This window comes from Coffea eugenioides, chromosome 5 (genome assembly GCF_003713205.1).
Source record: "Coffea eugenioides isolate CCC68of chromosome 5, Ceug_1.0, whole genome shotgun sequence".
NCBI classification, from domain to species: domain Eukaryota; kingdom Viridiplantae; phylum Streptophyta; class Magnoliopsida; order Gentianales; family Rubiaceae; genus Coffea; species Coffea eugenioides.
In genome coordinates this window covers 26094395-26114685 of record NC_040039.1, presented here as the reverse complement: position 1 = coordinate 26114685, position 20291 = coordinate 26094395, and the positions used below count along the sequence as shown (strand labels likewise).

Here is a 20291-nt window from a genome sequence, read left to right as displayed (position 1 = left end):
CAAAACTTTAAGAGAAGATGACGCATGAGACTAACGGTATGGAGAAAAAAAATTATTCTTTCTTAAGTACTGATTCCTGAATTTTGGGTTCCTGCTTTAGTTTATGACGCTCAGGTTGCACATAAACTGTTTGTCACAAGTTCAAAAAAGAAAAGAAACTAGAATATAGGAAAAAGAACACATTCAGTAACGCAAGATAATTCATCGAAGATGAACAGTTTACCCAAGGTAATGGATTATACATTTTTCAGTCATACAATTTTGGTAGAAAGTTACCGACCGAAACATTCCAAGGCAAATAGAAGTTGTCAACACTTTAACAGGCTTTGAAGCTCATTCAAGTTGGAAACAGTAGAATTGAGTAATTGTTAACTTTGCTTTTGAACTTTCGCGGACACAGCAGAAAACTGCACTTGGAACACCCATTTGTCTAATCATGGCGAGGAGTTTTAACAGAGCCTACACAATTTCCCAATCCATGTCGACACTATGATCTTCAGCATCAGGACGTCTGTTCTTCAGCTGGCGATCAAACTGCATCTCAGCACGAGTGTCCCTGAGCTGATTAGGTTGAGTCCCATCAAATTCATCAGGCAAATCATCCAGCATACTGGTAATGTCACTGTAGCCTTTCATGACACTAGAAAAATCATGGTAACAGTCATGCTTATCTTCCATTAGATAATTGGAAACAGAAGGTTCGACATTGATTTCCCTGATACGGTCAACATCTAGTTCCATGCTAATATGGCCATGCTCTCGAGCTATTGCTTTGTGCTTGACAGTCCAATCAGGGCGACTCCATAAATATAATGGTGGTGTCTCCGCGTTCCACTGCTCGATTTGCTGAGCAAGCACATCCACTGACCCAGGCAGATAAAAGGACTGATAAAAAATTATTTGAGTAAGTGATTTACTTCATCCTCAAATTAGATCACTATGTGGGGGTTGGCAGGCAGTGAAGGGGAGAGCGAGAAGATGCTAATTGCTAATTTTCTTACCTTCCCAGAAAGTAATTCGTCATCTTCCCAAATCAAATCATATGGCAACTTTCCCCTGTCAAGTCTGTAGTTGCCAGAAGGAAAATAATAACAATAATAATGAGCAGGTAAATCATACTTTCTGGAATTTCTGAAGTACAAAGTTTATCTTATAGCTTCTTTAAGTACAAATTTTACCTTTTAGTTTCTTTAGGAACAATGAGAATCATGAGCTTTGGACTGAATGTCAGAGCTTTTGAAATGAACGTATTAGCCAGAGATGCATGGACGCCAAAAGGAGGATTCAGCCCCATGATCTGTTCACGATGAATAGTGAGGATCTTCAAATATAACACTACAACATAGACAAAGTCACAGAAAGCCACCTATTTCGCAACTTACAAGATTTGATCCAGCAGGTAATTCATCTTGACAAATACTCATCCAATTCCTTTTCTCAAAACTGAAAGCATTCTGAAGAACAGTAGTAAAACATTAAAAGGAGAAAACTCAACATTAAAAATCATTGCTCATGAGTGGCAATAAACGCAATCTTTATCAGATCAAAAGATGTGGGATGAAAACCAAAACATTAGCAATGACCTTGAACATGATCATGAACTGATAGCCTAAACAGTTTTAGGTTTATTACTTTCAGCTACGGCCTTGTATATACTTAAAAATGATCCACCATTGAACGTAAAACAATTGGGCCAGGACATGCTTCTTCACTTTAAGTTGCTACTACCTTAGAAAGACTGCAGGAGAGATGCGAATATCATGAATTTCCAGTAATATACTTTTTTCTAATGTCTGCCTAAGAAGCAAATTGACAATGCATGTCCCCAGTAGTTTCTTGTTAGGTTTGCAGTAAACTTAGGGAAAAAGGAAGGGTTGTTATATGAAGATGCATGCATTACCTCTTTTCCCCAAATATTAAAGCTCTAGCTGCACTGAAGGAGAAAATTAATGATACTCAGGTTAACCAAGTTAGTCTTTGCGGTGAAACAAGCCTTATGTCCCATCCACATTTTCTAAAGTTATGGAAGATGATTTCTTTTCAATGCCTAAACCTAAGCAAAAGAAACTTTCCCTTTCAGCACTTCCTTTTTCCTATCTCAATATTACAAGATACAATATATATAAAAAAAAAACAACGGAAAGATAAGTATCATCCCATAGGAGAACAATAAATTATAACAGCACATAAAATAAGAAGATCCCTCACTAGAAAAACAAAGCAAAAGCTAATCCTGGCTACTGATTCTTCTTCAATTAAAGATTTTATCCTCAGCATGGATTCTAACGCCTGTCTTTGAACAAAAAACGGAGATGTATATGTCAGATCTAACCTAATGTACAAGACACATGAAGCAACAATCCAAACTGTCGAAGATATTATCTCCCATGATTATGGGATTTTATTGCTTATGATCAATCAAGTTTGAATAGATTAACTAAAATAAAAGATAGGATATGAGTTGGTTACGTAATCCCTAAAATCATGGTTCTATTACCTTAACTTGTGGCAGAACTGTGATAGGGTTGTCCTATAAATGCGTACCTTGTAAGCATATTCGGTGTGTGGGAAAATAAAGAAAAGCAGAGTTTTGTTTATTTCCTTTTCTTTTTTAAAGTTTACACAAACTTACCATGGAATTAAAAGCAGCTTGCACAGGAATATTGGTATTTTGCCCGACAACCTTGTTCTATTCAATACCTTCCAGAAAATATTTATATTGCTTTCCAAGCAGCACGAAGAAAAAAGAGCAAACCCAGCAATGACATTGGTCGATAGGAGACATGCCTCACTAGCACTGACCTTTATAAAATAAACAAAGCATTCTTATTCAAAACCCACCATCTTAAGCAATTGACTTGTTTATTGAAAGAAGTGTTAATCGTCTGTGATTGTTCGACCCATGGAAAGGATACCTTTTGAATCCCTCTGAACCTACTTTACACCAAAGAGCAATGAACTGCATCTCTAATGCATTGAATCTTGGACGATTGTAACAGATCTGACAGATTGTCAGATCAACATTGTGACTCCTATTTGTATCACATATAACTACCCATCAAGCACATATTCAGAAGTGATTACCTGGTTTAGAGCATAAACTGATCACAAACATCCTTCACCAAGAATCATGAATCATAATACAGGGGTTTGTCAGTCGAGGAAACTCTAAGTTTGACAATGGCAAGAACAAGGACTAGAGTAAAAAGAACCAAGGGATTTTAACTGCTAAGACAAATAAACCTTAAACTGTCTTGGAAAAAAAATTGAAAAAGAAACTTTCAATAAGATGCATCTTTCTGTTTCTCCCAAAGACACAAGTCATTCACCTTTTTCCCTAAACCTTCTTTCAGAACTTCAATGCTCAACTTTTAATATATCAACTAGTTTCACCCGATCTGTTGGAAGTCATACCTGAAAGTATTCTTCAAATATTTCAAGCCAATCAACAACAGCTCAACCATGGCTTTTTGCTAAGATCAGGTTTGTCTACCCTAACTTTCTTTGCAAAATCTACTTGCTCAAATATATCTCTAAGCAGCACTTACTGCAGTAATAGATTATCCTGTATGGATATGCAAAGATCCCCCATTACTGAACATTGCTTGGTCTGAAATAATTTGATCTTTTAAAATCCTAAACAAATGCTGGACCAAGCTAGTAGAAGCTAAAGCTAAAAATCATTAATCTAACTTGGAAAGGCAATTTTGAACCTGTATGTACTTTGAACTTGGGCCACCAAGATCACTACTACCTTTAGATGGCCCAGTTCTCTTGGCCTATGAGAAGTTGCAAGCTTTTGTGTTCATTTCTGTTTCATGTCATAACTAGTTTTATTTTCTTTTAAACGAGGTTCAGAAGAATATCTATTACACCTTCTATGATTTCCTACTTTCTGTACCATACTCAGTGGTTATTATACTTACCCAGAGGCTATTTTCCTTTAGATCTCTTAGAAAATGTTCGGAAAATGTTCGGCAGAAGATTTTGAACTGTTTTTATTTTGCAAACCATGATAAACAGGGTTAGAATACGTGGCAGGTTGACATCAATGAAGCATTAAATGCACAATAAGCTATTCTCATAATGATTAAGCTAAATAAAGATACTTATGGTAGAGAGTTTACTTATTAACTAACATCAAAAGCAAATGGTAAAATCAAATTAACATAGATAAAGATTTGTTTGGTTTTTGACACAGAACAACACAAGGAATAAAACTAGATGCAGTCACGAACATAATTCAAAGGTCCTTAGTCTTCAACTAAGGCAAGCTGTCATTATGCGAAGCAAAATCGAGAATTTGCATCTAGATTGTGTGAGCAAAAAGTGCCTCAAGCTACATTCTCAGAATGCAATGCCAAGAACATATGATGAAAACTGCACCTTGGGTTGTATAATATCATAGTTTTTGAAGGAGCACTTCCTGCCCAATTTGTCCAGAGCTTCTTTCATTAAACAACTGAAATCATTTGAGCCACAACAGAAGTCGACTATCTGCTCAACAGCGTTAATTTAATCAGATATGAAATCAAAAGAACATGAACAACCATAATACTACAGATGCCAAGGATACAAAAGACTCCCCCAGCAGTTTAATAATTTAACAAGGCAATCTCTCCAATTGCAGATTGTCAAGGCAATCTCAATGAAGATTAAACCAATCATTTCAAAGAAAACCATGACAGCCAAAATAAGTTCTTCCTGTTGCACATATCATCTAACTCACTATACTATTTAACTCAAGAAAGTACATGTTTCATAAAACCAGAAAGCACATAGTTGAAAACTTCCATTTTCATCCTGAATTCTTCCATCAGTCAGACATATCTACTTCATTGTGCGGATATGTAGCGAATTTCAGTAAATGGTCAGAAATTTAAAACTTGAAGAGTGCCAAGCACATCAAAACACGAGGATTAGGAATGTGCAGAAAATGGTGATATTTTAGATGTGAAGGCGGATGTATTATAACAAAAAGCTTCTGTACATTTATATTATACAGATGCATAAATCTTCTACATATCAACGGACAAAAATAATCAAAGACCTCATTTTCAGTTGCCACAATCGCAGCCCATGATGTCTCAGAGTATGATGCCAAGCTAAAATGGTGAAATGATATCCAGCATGGCAAAAGTTCAATAGTTTCTTAAACATTTTATGGTAGATGAATTTGGCATGTTTCCACAGAAAATGGATATCTACAGATTTATGCTTCATACATCACCCAGATAAACAACATTTAAGAAGACCATGCAAATGCACATTTTGCTTCTTGTTTCCAATGCAATCATTCCATAGTGCAAATGGCTAAAAGCAATCAAACTTAGCATGTTCTATTTAGTAATGGTGCCTAGGATATAGGTTATGTTTAATAAAACCAGAGGATTAAGTCTACACCAAAGACAAAATTGCTGAAACAGAGAACTTTGGCCATGCAGAACAACACAATCATTTCTGCACTACCTAATTCTTTCATGTAAAGGAGTAAAATCATTTCTGCACTACCTACAGTTCCGCCCACTATATACACAAAATCAAAGTAGATGATAAATATGAGATCAGTTTGATCTTACTGTATCACCATCTTCAACGTACCACCGGAGCCTGTCAACTACCTGGAAAAGAAATTGAGCATTTTATCAGCAGGTATTTATGTTCAAACAAAAGGAAAGAGCACATATAGCTAACTATTCCATAAAAACAGAAAATTGATAAGTTGATGGGAGCAAGAATGGTTCATTATACTGCTAATTGTAAGAAAATATTAAAATGCAAAAACAAACGAAGATGCAAAAAGTGTGGAGTACTTTCATGTATGCACAAACACATAAACAATCATACTGCGGCTTTTGTTTTCCTTTTCCAGAAAGATGAATTATACACGTAGGTCTCTAGTTAAGATCTCAAATAATAGAAGGTCCAAAAAGCTTGGCTGCTGTATATGAAACATCTGAAAAAAGTATTAATTATGCTGAACCTTAACAATCAACAGTATGAAATCCAATAAAGTAAGCATTGATTACAGCAATTAGAACGCAACATCCAAGTCAAAACATGATAGGATAGAAGCACATCATGCTGTGCTTGCTGTCCCAAAATCTCCATGAAGGAAACCCTTTCCACTACACATATACACAATAAGTAAGAGAAGATTAATAAAACGGCAATGTAAGACGACCATCCAAAAGTCCCAATATTCATTCTCTCTATGGGTAATAATATTTATGGCATTATAATATCCAGAGGTGCAAAACTTGGCCAACATGAGTTCTTCCTCTCACCCTTCTTCAAAGTTGCTGTTTCCAACAAGTATCCCATAAAAGTACCCTTGCTGTATCATATCAAACTGAGTTCTTAAAGTAAAATGATAAGTTGCTTTGAAATATGCAGTAATTTTTGTTATAAGATTAACAAAAAATTCTTTAACTATTTGCATGTTGATCTCAAGAACAGAGATGTGAATGAAGAAAGCTACCCAATGACACCATTGGAAAATTGTGCCAAAACGTAAACACTGAGCTTAGGCATTGAAAGTCCAGAGTTCCAAGAGTGGTACTGGCATAATCGTTTCACAAAGAGTTAAATTTATTTTCACCTTAGATTCAGACAAAATGACAAGATAAATGCTCAAGTTTAGACAAACTACTAACAGGCCTTTTGCAATGACATAGCCAAAGCAGTTAAAGGCCTAAAATTTTAAGTCCACATTAGTCATGTACGAATTACGACAATAACAACATGCTTAAATAAATCTCCCTGAAATGCCCATACAGTACTTTAAAGGACATTATTGCTCTGCACATAACATTTAAGTATCCCAAGTACCTTTTCCTTCCACCAATATTTCAAATTCCACATCTAAATAGATCCACCATAATTACTAAAGCCATCACTTTGACAACACCTACCAGTACCTACAATCATCACTCCAAGGCAAACTGCCTAACAGTACAAACGTACAACACAAAAGACAAGGACAATAAAGTTCTCTGCCTGTATATCATATTGATTATTCATACATGGTCTACATCCATTGCTGTTCATCTCTTTTCTATTTCTGGTGTATGTATAATGTATCTTTTGAATGTGCATCATGTGTTTCTGTCGGCCAGCTTTCATGGCTGTGTATATCAAGGAGAACAAGGAGTAGAAGGGAAGAAAAAGCGGAGGTGGGTAGTTGGAGAGAGATATATGGCACATCCTGGGGTAGGGAAAGGAAACAAGATTGAGGTAGGGAAAGACGAATGAAGCTGTGCAATGTGTGGCACATGAGGAAGCTTGGTGGGGAAGGGGATAGAATTTTTCTCCTACAATTTTTTGGCTTTTCATCTCATAATTACTTCCTTTTCTTAATCAATTGGGAATATGATTACTTTCCAACAAGTTTTGACAATTTCATGTCAAATGATTAAACAGTACAGTCATGAGAATTCTATTCTAACTATTTTCTAAGAGATAAATTTGATTTACCTAAACTTCAGGGTCTAACTTATAATATGACCAAACCTCATCAGTGAAATGTAATTGGTCTTTCAAAATATTCTAAGTTAAGAAGAGAACTACTATAATAAAGCCCAAACATTTTTCTCCAACAACATTGAGGCCTTTTTAATTTCTAAATTCGGCTAGTAAGCTTATACTTTCTTCTCATTTTCATAGTTTTCGGCTAGTTTTCTCATTTTATAGTTTTCTTCTCATTTTCATAGTTTTCATAAGTGTGAAGTTTCTGATTACAAATACAGAATATGAACGAGTACGTGCAATAATCAGACAAATAAAACAATCTTCTCTCACACATCACAATTCTAAGACATGCATCTGATTAACTTTTCTATGTCCTATCCACTTGTCATTCAGGAAAGAACTTCAAAAGCCTCAAGTCAGAGTTAGAAAGGCGTCCTAATTGTCATTGCATTTCAAGAGTAAGCAACAAAGATGTCCTAATACAAAGGGACAAAATTTATCTTGCCTCCTTCAGCTTATCCACTTTGGTGAAGTGACGACCAAATGAAGTGTAGCGCTTAGAATGGAGAAAAGGAGCTAGAGAAACCTTCAGCTTCCGCTGCATAATTTGAACAAAACATGCATTTAGTGTTTTTACCTCTTAGTCAAATAGCTGTGAAACTATGCAAGAAATTACAAATCATGAAGGAATATTGAAGAGTTTCTCATAATCTTATAGGAGTATATCATCACTCAAACATGTCACTCAACCTGAATGGTATGTAGTTTGAGTATACCAAAATTTGAAAATTACAATGTGACTTCTACAACTGGAAAATTATGACTGGCATGTGAAATTATTTACCATCTCAATCTCATATATTTACCCATAAAACATGAACAAAAGCATATAAGTTCCGACATAAGCACTCAAATGTTCTCAACCCTTTGCTCTATGATTTTCACTTAATTGTTTTCAGCAATAAAAAAGTGCTGTCTTCAGCTCAACTTTCTGTTACTGTTTGTTTACTTTGCAGGCAACAATCGACGGCTTGATTAATCCAGTATTATCCCTTTTCTGATGGAATCTCTCACAAGGGATGACTAGTCCCACTAGAACGTGTTATCCCACATGTGTAGGATAAAATTACACCATCCAGGGGCACAAGGAAATTTTTTGAAGGACGGCAATATGAAGCCTGACACATAATTTTTTTCTACTTGGCCCTCAATAAGGACATTTGTAAGTTTCTTTTGGTTCTCTCTCGGCAATATCTTATCAATTATGTAGAGCAAACAAAAAAGCAGAATCACAGCCTTAAAATGGATTAAGAGCCTAGGAGTCCTTCTGAGATGACTCATTTGTCAGTGTAGTCTGTGAACTCAAGCAACCTAATTGTGCAGAATTGAAGCTGCAGTCATTGGCTAATGGACTCTTTGCATATTGTGTTCCATCAATGGCTTATGAAATGCCTGAATAAAAGCTTTGACACTGTTAATGTTCCCAATGGTTCACCTGATAATGTTCCAAATCAACTTGTCAGCACGTGAACAAATGTTTGAGAATAGGTCAAGAGGGGCAAACATGATGGTAGTTTTCCTGACCAAAACTACTTGCAATTATCTTGGTAAATCATAATGTTTCAATAAAGCACTTACAATTCCCAAAAACCAATGGATACTAAGTATGAATCTAAATATCAATAAATTGCTCTGATGTTAATAATGGCCAAATGAAGCAGAAAGAAATTTCCCCCTTCAAACTCTGCATACAGCAAATTGGAAGATGCTAAAGTTGCAGATGATGATCATAATGGTTTTTCAAGAACTATAGCCTTGTTCCTAGAGTAAAATGTTTAGTTCCTATTTCCATACAAAAAATGCATTAGGACAAAGGAAAGTCAAATTTATAAGTCTTTCAGTTGTGAACAGTGGCATGGCCACAAGGTCTTTCCACTGGGTGCTAAACTAATGTTGTAGTAGTACAATATTTTAATGTACTAGTAGTTTTCTCTCTTCTCGCCTTCCTTCTCCCCACCCCTCTTCTTGGAAAGGACAAATCTTAAGTTAAGAAATAAAGGATCCCAAGCTGTCAAGCCGAAATAAGAATACTATATTGTGTGGCAACTAAGAACCGAGTTTTCCTCTGGAAGATAAAACTTTATTGAAATGCTATGTTGGATCAAGTATTTAAAGTCAGCAGTAGGAACACTTATACAATGTAAATGAGGTAAATGAGGCTATATAGAAAAGGCAAAGATTTAAAATGAATTGCTGCAAAAAATTTGGTGAACAATTTATGCTGTGTCTATGCATATAATCATATTTAGGCCTAGTTTGGGAGTTTAGGAGAGAGGAGAAGAGAATAGAAACCTTAAATTATGAGAGAAAACAAGGGAGAAATTCTAATATTGTTTGGGAGTCAAGGAAAGAAGTGGAATGGTATTAGATATATAAGTCAAATAAAAATTTGTATCACATCAAATTTAAGGATAAAATCACGATTTTAAAAAGATTTATTAGTTTCCAGCAACTCTCTCCCCTTCTCTTCCCAATTTTGACGGAAAATTCTTTCTAATTGTACAACAACTACAGATCCTCCCAAATCAGTTTGTTTCTCTTTAAGAAACTCCCAAGCAGTTGAAACTTTAACTTTCTCTCACTTTCTTTTCTTTTCTTTTCAAATCTCCAACTCCCAAATTTAGTCTTGAGGATTAGGCAGTGGGCGCAAGCTACACAAAAACATTCAGGGTCTCATATTATCTGTGTAAAAGGCTCCAACAGGGTCAGTGGCAACAATTGGCCCATTGTACGTCATTTCCTGACCATAAGGGATCACATTCATGGTACAAGGAAAATTTTGCTTAAACCCAAAAGGTTAGCATATGGGTAACTGCATTATGAAGGCAAAATAACTAAAGAATGTAAAAGATACTTCACAAGTACTACATACGAATGTTCCAAAGATCATATCAACTACTTGGTAAAACTTAAGAGTGGTGAACTTAAGTCATTATGAACTTAAGTCATTAAGTGGAAGAATAAATAGAATTGACATTAGGTTAATATTGAAATTGTGAACTTTGAACCATCAGGACTTGCAATTAAAATTTCCACAGGTCTTGTGTGTGAATTGGTACATGTAAAAATGGAACTTTGATGATTTGACTGAGGCTACATTGACTGCAGGATATTGAAACATTATTCCAATGTGGATTGGGTCTAAACTCTATAAATCTAACTGAAGTTAACTATAATGCATCGAACCAAAAGTAGTCTTGCTTAGGGAGTTTAATCTATTGCCGAGAAATCTATAGGATGCCATCTTCAGCAACAGGGCATGACATATTTATTCTACAATGATTTCGTAGCATTAACCTTTTGCAGATTTGAGTAACTATATTCTCAGATATCCTTTGTTGCTACCAGGCTACTGCTAGTGAATCATAAGTAGAACTAGAATTCCTTGTTTCCTGCTCCTTTACTTCTTGTTCTTGCAATTATTGAATTCAAATGCCACTCTCAACATGCATAACCTGCTGCATGAATATTGGCACTAGAACGTAAAGTTTGACCACCATGTTCTCTGAAGGAGAGAGATGCAATGATCCTAGAACAAAAGGATTTAAGCCAATTAAGAGAGAGGGGAAAAAAAGAAGGTATTTTACTTGATTCCTGAGTCCGGTGGGCTCTTTTTTACTAGTCAAGTTGTTGAAATTTCCCGGTAAAAGCTGGTTTGAGAGATCAAGGACAATTTGCAGCAAAATCCAAAATATTGCATGCAATATCACTTTGAAGCTGCTACCTGATGAGTTCGTCTATTTTGAGACACCAAAAGATTCTCAAAGGAAAACTCTTAACTAGAAGATGTCAACTAATGGACTTGAGAATGATTGTTCTCCAACAAAGGGATTTTTCTTCACAGCTTCTCCTCCTTCAAAACTTGTTGGACAAAATTATAATATTTACTTGTCTCAAATGTTTTGAAAAAGTCAAAAGCTTTCTCATGCGCACTGTACTGGCTGGGATTCAGAATCAGCTTTTTTCCAGTTGAGAACACCTTATATTTATAACAGCTTTTAGCTTAAAGCAGAGCTAAAATCACAGGATATTTAAGCCCACTTCACAACAGAGATATAATGTCGAGAATATGAGGATAAAAAATAAGAAAAAGAAAAACACTACACACACACAGAGAGTTCTAGATAAGCTTATCTGGCAGGAAAAATAAAGCTGAAAGTAAATGTAGTGCAGGTAGGTAAAGTATTGAGAAGTAGAGGATCTTAAATACATTTAAGATAACTTGAAAAGGACAGATATGCTTTGTTACTGCAGAAATTGATTTAGCAATTCCAGCAACTATTTTGAAAGGTTAGAAGTCAATAACTCATTCGATTTGAAGACAAGTCAAATCAGCTAGCTGTCCTGCCCTGTTATTCAGCCACAAGAATCACTCAAAAGAGTGGTTAAATCTCATGTTGAAAAGCTCAAGATCAAGTTTGACCAAGGGAGAATGATGCAGAGTGCTGAAACCTCACTAGAGTGTCTATGGGGGCCAAATTATTTAACTATAAAGCCTGAGAATACGTCAGGCCATTCATCCAATTTGACTACTAGAAACTTAGTTCAAGTAAAGGTCTACGTATATGTCTAGGATCTTAGAGTTTAATTAATTCATAGATAAGTCATTCCAATTTGTGGCCAATCTAATGTCAACCTGCCTATAACAGGATATGATGAGCTTGTTATAAGCTGATTTTACCAAAAGAATATTCAGCTCACAGAGCTTTGATGTCAAACATGATCCCAAGGAATCATTCCTTATTTTTTTAGACACCCTCCAGTTTATTTTGTCATTTTCAATCCATTATCTTCTGAAACACTTCTACAGTTTTTGCTCAGAATGAAGCTAGTAAAAACATCAAGGTAAGCCATTATAATGAACTTGTTATATTCAGTGATGTATAAAGTTTCTTAAGGAAATGGGTCTGCTGATAAAAAATTGCTTCCCTGGTACATATTTAGACTTTAAATTTTCAAGTACATACCCTCCATTTGACTAACTGATGAAGAATTTCCGGTTCACAGACTGCTTTTGCTTCATCTATGGTGCCCCCATCTTCTAGTTTCTTCAATGCAGTGCGAACAGCCTGAGAAGGATTATCAGTTGAGGAAACAAGGCCTTCAATCCAGTTTCTTATTAAATTATTGTTGTCAGCAATAGATGTAAGCTAAGACAGTACCTTTACAGCGCGCTCTACCTTTCCCATGGTCATGCTCTTGTCATCCATGGATTTTGAGTATACATCCATGCTTTTGTTTTTTTTCTGCTTTAAAAATTCTTCTTGATTAAATGATGCAGTGGACCTTTTGATTAATGCAAGTACTCTGCAAAGTGGTAAGTTGTACTTAAACTAATAAATTTCATAAAGAGGTATAATGCAATAGAATACTCTTTTGATGCTGAAAGAAAGGAAAGGCATTAAGATTGCAGCTTCTATAATAGGCAAAAAGAAGACCAAGACAATTACCTCTTTTCTGCTTCTGCATTTCCTGACGGCTCAATCCTTTGTGCCTTGTTTGTAGCAGTTGTCGCTGTTTGCCTGCTGTCAATATTGCCACTCGATACATTCTTAAACTTCAATTGATCATCTTTTACATGTGACTTGCCTTTATCCGCTATGGATTGCCTGTATTTGTCCCTGACGGGCATCCAATTATCCTTGGAACAGTTTGGAGAGGATCCAATTTTTCCTACCAGGACTTGTTTGCGAACTCCTTTCTCAACATTTTCAACAAATTTACCAACTTTAAAGTTGCTATGAATTCCCTTTAACTGATAATTCATTTTTGCTACAGGTTTTTCTTCAAGAGATCCAAGAACCTTACTTCTCCTTCCAGACACAACCTGCACTTGAGCAGGTAGCGACCCTGAAGTATGCTGCGGCTTCTTTGTATCAACATCAGGAAAGACTAGATGGTTTCTTTTTGGAGTTCCAATTTTAGGAATTATATTATGGTCCCTAGACAAAGAAGTGCTTGGCAGTTTACAAGTGAATCACTAAACGAGCAAAAACTCAAGCAGTAAGTTCAAAGAAACTTACATGCAATAAATCAAGACACGATTGTGCAAAAGATTTTCCCAAGCCCGTTGATAAATCTTTCTTTCTTTGTCACTTTCAAACATTATAGTCCTGACAAGAATATTTGCATAAAGAAAAAGTTACCATTATCTGAAACTGAAGTCTTCTGGGCAAATTCACAAACAGCATTAATGGAAACCTCAAATAGGAAAATTAAATTTGGAAACCTGGGCAAGCATTTACGGTGGTATGCCTTTGGGCAACGTCTGCAAACTGCAAACTGCAATTCATAGACCTTTTTATCTTCAACTTGCTTACATTCAAAACATTTATGTACAGGGCAGGTAAATGAATCTCCTTCAGCAATTTTACTGCAAAGTTCTTCTGCTTTTGTAACATCAGATGGATGAAGGAGCTTTGAAACACACTTCGGATGATAAAAGTGCCCACAAGTTGCAGAAACACAAGGGAAGACCTTGAAAAGATGAGATAAATTGGTTAAAGGCTTCAAGCTAAATGCTCCAGCAAGTCAAAGGAAGATAAAGAAATAGAAGAATTTAGAAACATATTCACAATCCAACAGAATAAGGACCGAAACTAAATGCAGGTCAACCACAGAATTCATTCTGGAAAGAGAATATTCAAGAGCAACTAATCTGTTCACCTTTCAATTTCCATTACCATAGAAATTGTAAACTTCACACTAAAATCTGAGCTGTGTATTCTTCTGAATCATGATGCTGGACTTTCTAGCCACACAAGAATTGAGGGCTTCCCTCTATCTAGTGCAAATTACTATTATTACATAACAATGCTTCATGTTTGGTGATTGTTATACATCTCTTGCAAATGTAAACGCCAAGCACTCATCATGTCTTGAGTAAACGCCAAACTGAAGATGAGAACTTAAGGAGATGAGAGGATCATCGATGTGCAGCCTAGTCCCCTGATGTTTCAATTTCATCAATCTATCTCCACAATGTTTCAAAAATTTTTCTTTTTAATACAACCTATCAATCTAATTTTTAGTCTTACATGTATTTGTCCTCAAGAGAATACAACCTTACCAAATTCCCTTCCCCTCCAAGCCCGTACCCTTGCAGCCTATTACAATCCTCTCAACACTCACCTCCCAAATCCAGTAGCCATCTCCTTCAGGCCAACTACAAGCTCCAGTCATGACAAACCAATCCTCTTTTTACCCACTGCCACCCCCCACCTCTTCTAAATGCACAGTGACCACCCCCAAACACCTCGCAGATCCATCCACATCCCCCTTATCCAGGCAGCCTCCTTCCTCCCAGCACCATTCAACAGCCAGACTGCTGTCCCCACTCCCCCCAAGGCAGCCTCTTTCCTCCCAGAACCATTCAACAACCAGATGTCTCCACTCCCCGCTTTCTTTGCAGTATCTTTTGTCCTTTCTATTTAACTCTCCTAGCCTACTTCTAACCACTTCTTACAGCAGCAATACCCTCGTTTCCACTCCTCATAACCCCTACGTTGCATCTTCCAGTGATACCCACTTTCATGCCACCCCATGTTTACCAAAGGGTGTGCGGATTTTTGTTTGCCTGTATTAGGTGATCCAGAGAGACATAGGAGAGAAAATGCTGAAAAATTAGAAAATTTAGTGGGTAAATAGATGCAATTGACTTATTGACTCTATATCAGAGTCAAATATACCCTGCAGAAGGGCGCTACTAGTGTAATAAGACAACTGTTGCTTTTACAAAACGAGCTAGTCTAATTGAGGAAGTTGAAATTAACTACCATAAGATACCACCAAAAGTTACTGAACACATAGCAGCAGGTTGTTTGCACTTGTGCAGCTAGAATAATTCATGACAGATTACTTATTCATCCAAGCAAAAGCATCATTTTAGGCCCCAATTAGAATATCCAAACAAATTTGACTGCATTATCAAGTGCTCTCCAACAATGTCGTAGTCATATTGGAGGCATGTACTTATTCTCCAATAATGCCAGATTACTTACAGACATGTACGCTATCTTTACAACTCGATGGACGTAGGCCACAACTATAATATTCCAACAAATTTGAATGCATTATCAAGAAGCCCTCCAGTTATGCTGTAATCATATGTAATCTAGTAATCATATGTAAGATTCTCACCTCTGCCCCAGAAGATTTATTGGAAGAACCCAATGAGCCACAAGCAAAGCATTGATGCTGCTGATACTGGCAATTCTTGCAAAGGAAAATCTGAATTGCCTGTTGGAAAAAAGGAATTCACAACACAAAAATTCTGAGTTAGCTAGTTCCAAACAAGTGCCAGGGAACTATTTACAACAGCACAAAAATGAGGCTATGAGCTTAAAAGTGCTCCTACTTCTGCTTGTTCGTGACTATAGCCAAGAGATTCACAAAATGAATGACCTCCAGATTCTTTGGTAGGATGAAAGGATCTTATGCATCTTCCTTCACAACTGCAATGTGTGTAACGCAAAATGACATGATAAAAAGTCAGAAACAGCTCTGGTAAAAGCATACAAGCTAAAAGGGAAGAATAACAACATTAAATTAACCCCGGTATGATGTCAGGCATGTGAAGAGAAAACTTGTGGATTACATAGTGAATGAAAACATAAAGGTTTTACCCAGTTATTTATAGTGTACACTGTCCGCCAACAGTGAGTACAATATTAGAAGGAAGAAAGAGACATGCTTAATAATAAATCCAATGGCAGGTCAGCATGTTGACCAAGGAAAAGGAAAAGGATGATTGGGTAGGATCATGGTGAATATCCATTTAACAAAGTTGCAGGACTAGCAAACTGCTAAATTGTGTATCCAACGCATTTCTACAAGAATCACCTTAGTTCTTTTCCCTTCCATTACTGGCAGAAAAGAACCAGAATATGACATCCTTTAATCATTTTGATTATCAATCTCCTAATAGGATTAAATGACAAAGAGACTAGGAAAATCTTGCATACCACAAAATTTCACCACCATCATCACAGTATGCACAGACAGAATCAAAAAGTTGCTTCCTGTCTTCATCACCATCATCATCCTCAACATCAATATCATCATCACAATCATCAATAACAAACTTGAGATTCTTTAAAGCTTGAGTGTCCTGCAACGTAAAGCAAGTAAGTTGTAGGTGTAGAGAAATCTAATGAGCACCAAATGAGGGAAAAGGAGGATATAGGTAGCACAGACCTCCTTGGCAGTTTCTCTCTTATCATGCATCTTGGAAATAAAAGTTGCCATATACTGTCAGAAAAATTGTAAAATTTAGCAGCAAAAAAGCAGACAATTTTGGGAAACACTTAGAATACCTTTGCACATTTGTTGAGTATCAATAATCTGACAGTATTTAACCACAACCATCACAATAATGCAGCGGTATAAATGCACACAATTGAATGTAGAATTTGATGAGTCAGGAATTACAGTTTATAGCTCAAAATGGAGGGGGAAAAAGATGGCAAACATCAAGATGAGGGTTACATGTTAACTTGTGCAATTCAGGAACAAAGAATCACTATCCTAAAATGGTTCTCTGTGGCAATCTCTTCGGGTTTCTGGTGTATCATAGGAAAGAATTTTAGTTCATTGATATCCAGAGCAACCATTGCATGTTCTGATGTCCCATTACAGCAATAGGATGTCACTGCATAGGAATGCTGATTATGAGAGGCCATCTGAAGCGTCACTCAGAGAACTAGGATTATGTCAGCAAAGTAGATTGGGCAGATGTATTTTTGGTGCAGCGATGGTTTTCCAGCTAATGTAGTTTACTACTACCTCCATTTCAAAATGGACAGTCTACTTCATTAATCTAATGTAAGTACATAGAACGGTAGTAAGATGTGTTACCAAGAAACGCTTTCTTGGTTAAGGATCAAGATAACAGATATCGCACTTTCTTAATACATATAATGCTGAAGGGAAGGATTTGGTGTGATGTTGACTTTAATTTAATCTTTGCAAAAGACATTATTGTCCATATGCCTATTGCTATTGTGACTCAATCACTACTAAAAACTCAAAAAGATTGACATCATTATGGAAAACTCAAGTCTAAGAAATGAAAGTAAAGCATGCATTGGATACTGAGGGAAGGAACAACATGGCAGAAAGCGAGTCAACGGGTGATTACAATACTTATAACTGCTGATAATTTTCCAGCAATTCACCTTGGCTACAATGTATTCCTTTCAATATATATATATATTTTTAAATACTTTCCATAAAGGTGCAACTTCTTACCAATAGAAAGGGCTTATAGAAAGGAAACAAAAAGTATAGTGGCAAGGTTTATTTGTCTACCAACTAGATAGTCAAGTACAATTTGACTATTTAGATGTTTTAGTAACTGGTGCTACTTAGGAAGCACTGTGACTTTTGGTCCAAAGTTACATATAAAAGCAGTTGATCAACAAAGTGATAATAGTGGTCAATTCTAGAAGTGTAATTTACCAATTACTCATGCAAGTAAACTGGTTATGCAAAAAACACAGCAGCAAATCTATTACAATCTGATAAATGACAATGAGAGTGAGGTTCTCAAATTGAATAGATAGCATTGTTAATCTTGGTTGAAGTCAGAGAAGATGAGTAAAAACCAATTGATGGATAAGACGGATCCATAAACTGGTGTATTCAGAGTAATGATAATATAACTAACCTCAGATTTTGCAAGATCTTTATCCCTCAATGCAGCTTCATTGATCAATGGCATGTGACCCAATAGATCATTCTCAGATGGCAGAATCTCAAATGTACTACATTACATGATTTAGTGAGCAAAAGAAACAAACAAAACTAACCAACAAGATTAGAAAGGAAATGTAAAATTACGCATGCCTGAAGGTTTTCAGTATCTGATTCCACAGGGCATCTTGAGATCCACTTGGATTTTTTTTAACAAAGTGGAGAAAGTGAATTGTAATCAGTATTGTTTTAATCGTCTCTTCATAACTCTTTCTTGGTCGATAAAGTTTTACCCACAGTTTCTCCTTAGAAAGCACATATACTTCAGGCATGACATAAGAAATATCAAATTTCCATGCAATGACTTTCTTATATATTTGCTGAAGACCATCATCAGAAGTCCCACATACATAAATCTGTGTACAGAGCTCCTCTGTTATCTCTCCATCATTCCACTGAAGCGGCAGCGTGGAAAAGGAAACCAGTTCCCCAATGTGGTCAACAAAGTAGTATTCCGTTACGGAATCTGGTACAATCTCACCTTCTTCATCAGATGAGGCCATGACCTGTATGCACCAAAAGAATATCTAAATGTTCTTCCATCAATATTTACCACAAAACTATGGTCAGATAAAAATGTCATAACTATCTACATGTTGGCATATCTGGGTATATAGGCTTGTAGACATGCACATATGCACCAAAACAGCGTGATCAGGCCAACAACCAATCAATTGTATCCTAGTATGACAATTAAATATAAAATTCGTGCAACCAGTAATGCAAGTATCATAAAATTTCAACTTGGAAAACAACATAAAACCAAGGAAATCTGTGCAGTTAGACAAAGCATCTTCACCATAGTTGTCAAAAAGAGGCATATGAGTACCTGAAAAGTGGAAAAAATCAAAGATCATAAATCCTCAAAAGCTAAGCATTTTTCCTGGCTGCTACAATAAAGATGAAAAATCTGTTCAACAAACAAACATGACAATTACGCAAGTGGCAGATTACCATTTTACCATCTAATGGAATTTGCACTAATGTTTAAAGACTCCTAACTTTCGAACATAAAAACCATCAAATACAAATTTTCTATAGTATGACTCGTGACAACAACTTGTTCAGTTTAATGCCAAAACTTGCAATCTCAATCATTTGATTTCCATTCAACTATTAGCCTAAACCAAAAAAATGTTAAAAAAAAAAGTACTACATCTCAACACAATTCTTGAACTCTTCTCTCATAATGTCCACATGCTGGCAGCTAAGTAACATTGACCCTTTACACCTATAACTCAGCTGCTTTCTTTCAATAACTAGCTCTTTAAATTAAAAGAATATTTGCCAACACAATATCTGGATAAATCTGCACAACTTTTCTTGTCACGTCCTGGTTTCGGGGAAAATTCAGCTAAGTAACACTAACCATTTTGTCTTAAGTTTTATGAGGAGTCACCATATAATAAACACAGTAAAATCCAAACTATGATAGCAAAGAAGGAAATAACTTTACAAACTCTAGACCTGCAGTCTGCAGAAAAGCAAAAGACAGCCAAAGGAACAGAATACTGCAAAGAAAAGAATCCTAGAACATTTAAGTGATAAACAAGAACCACATTCTCAAAAATTTCCAAATTGCTTCTAACTTTGCTTGATTTAGTGGGGAAAGTAGCTAAGAAGACTTGTACAAGAAAGCGTGATTCAGCGGGAGAGAAGAATTGAGCAAAGAAAAGAACAAAATAAGCAGAGCCCAAACGAAGAAACTATGGGTTAGAGAGAAAATGGGGGTTACCACTAGCTCGGAATGAAGATGGAAGGGACGATCACTCAAGCATTTTGTCTGTTTCTGTCACGCTTTTTTCTGCGCCTTTGTCAGAGGAAAGGACAATGCGACTGTTGTGAGTAAGAGAAATGAGTTGAGAAACGAAGCGGTGAAATCATTTATGGGTGCAATGGACGGTAGGAGATTGGGCCAGCCGTCCATTGTAGTGGGCGGTTGATACATTTAACTCCTTAAACTCTTAATTTTGTGCCATTTTAATCCAATTGGTAATGGAATGTGTAAA

General features: G+C 36.1%; 1 protein-coding gene across 5 annotated transcripts; it reads right to left on the bottom strand.

The window, feature by feature from the left end:
• Positions 1-200: 200 nt before the first annotated feature.
• On the bottom strand, positions 201-20104 carry LOC113770164 (protein ENHANCED DOWNY MILDEW 2-like). Of its 5 annotated transcripts, none has more exons than XM_027314551.1 (20): positions 20018-20067; positions 19082-19111; positions 18376-18788; positions 18197-18293; positions 16726-16779; positions 16494-16639; positions 15887-15983; positions 15670-15768; positions 13760-14007; positions 13554-13643; positions 12981-13472; positions 12693-12837; positions 12498-12599; positions 7976-8068; positions 5580-5621; positions 4387-4497; positions 1383-1454; positions 1179-1297; positions 1002-1065; positions 201-885 (listed from the first exon to the last, which is right to left on the bottom strand). In XM_027314551.1, the coding sequence occupies exons 2-20, from the start codon at positions 19082-19084 to the stop codon at positions 460-462; spliced, it is 2913 nt and encodes a 970-aa protein (XP_027170352.1). In that variant the 5' UTR covers positions 19085-19111; positions 20018-20067; the 3' UTR covers positions 201-459. The 5 variants fall into 5 exon arrangements, with proteins under 5 accessions (XP_027170352.1, XP_027170353.1, XP_027170355.1 ...); XM_027314552.1 differs by having other exon boundaries at positions 7976-8065; XM_027314554.1 differs by having other exon boundaries at positions 15670-15759.
• Between the last annotated feature and the right edge of the window lie 187 nt (positions 20105-20291).

Coding starts and splice junctions, on each gene's coding strand:
- LOC113770164 (XM_027314551.1), bottom strand. Junction 8,069..12,497: donor ATCAGTTAGTCAAATGGAGG/GTATGTACTTGA, acceptor CAAATTATGCAG/CGGAAGCTGAAGGTTTCTCT. Junction 1,455..4,386: donor ATGATATTATACAACCCAAG/GTGCAGTTTTCA, acceptor ACTGTTCTTCAG/AATGCTTTCAGTTTTGAGAA.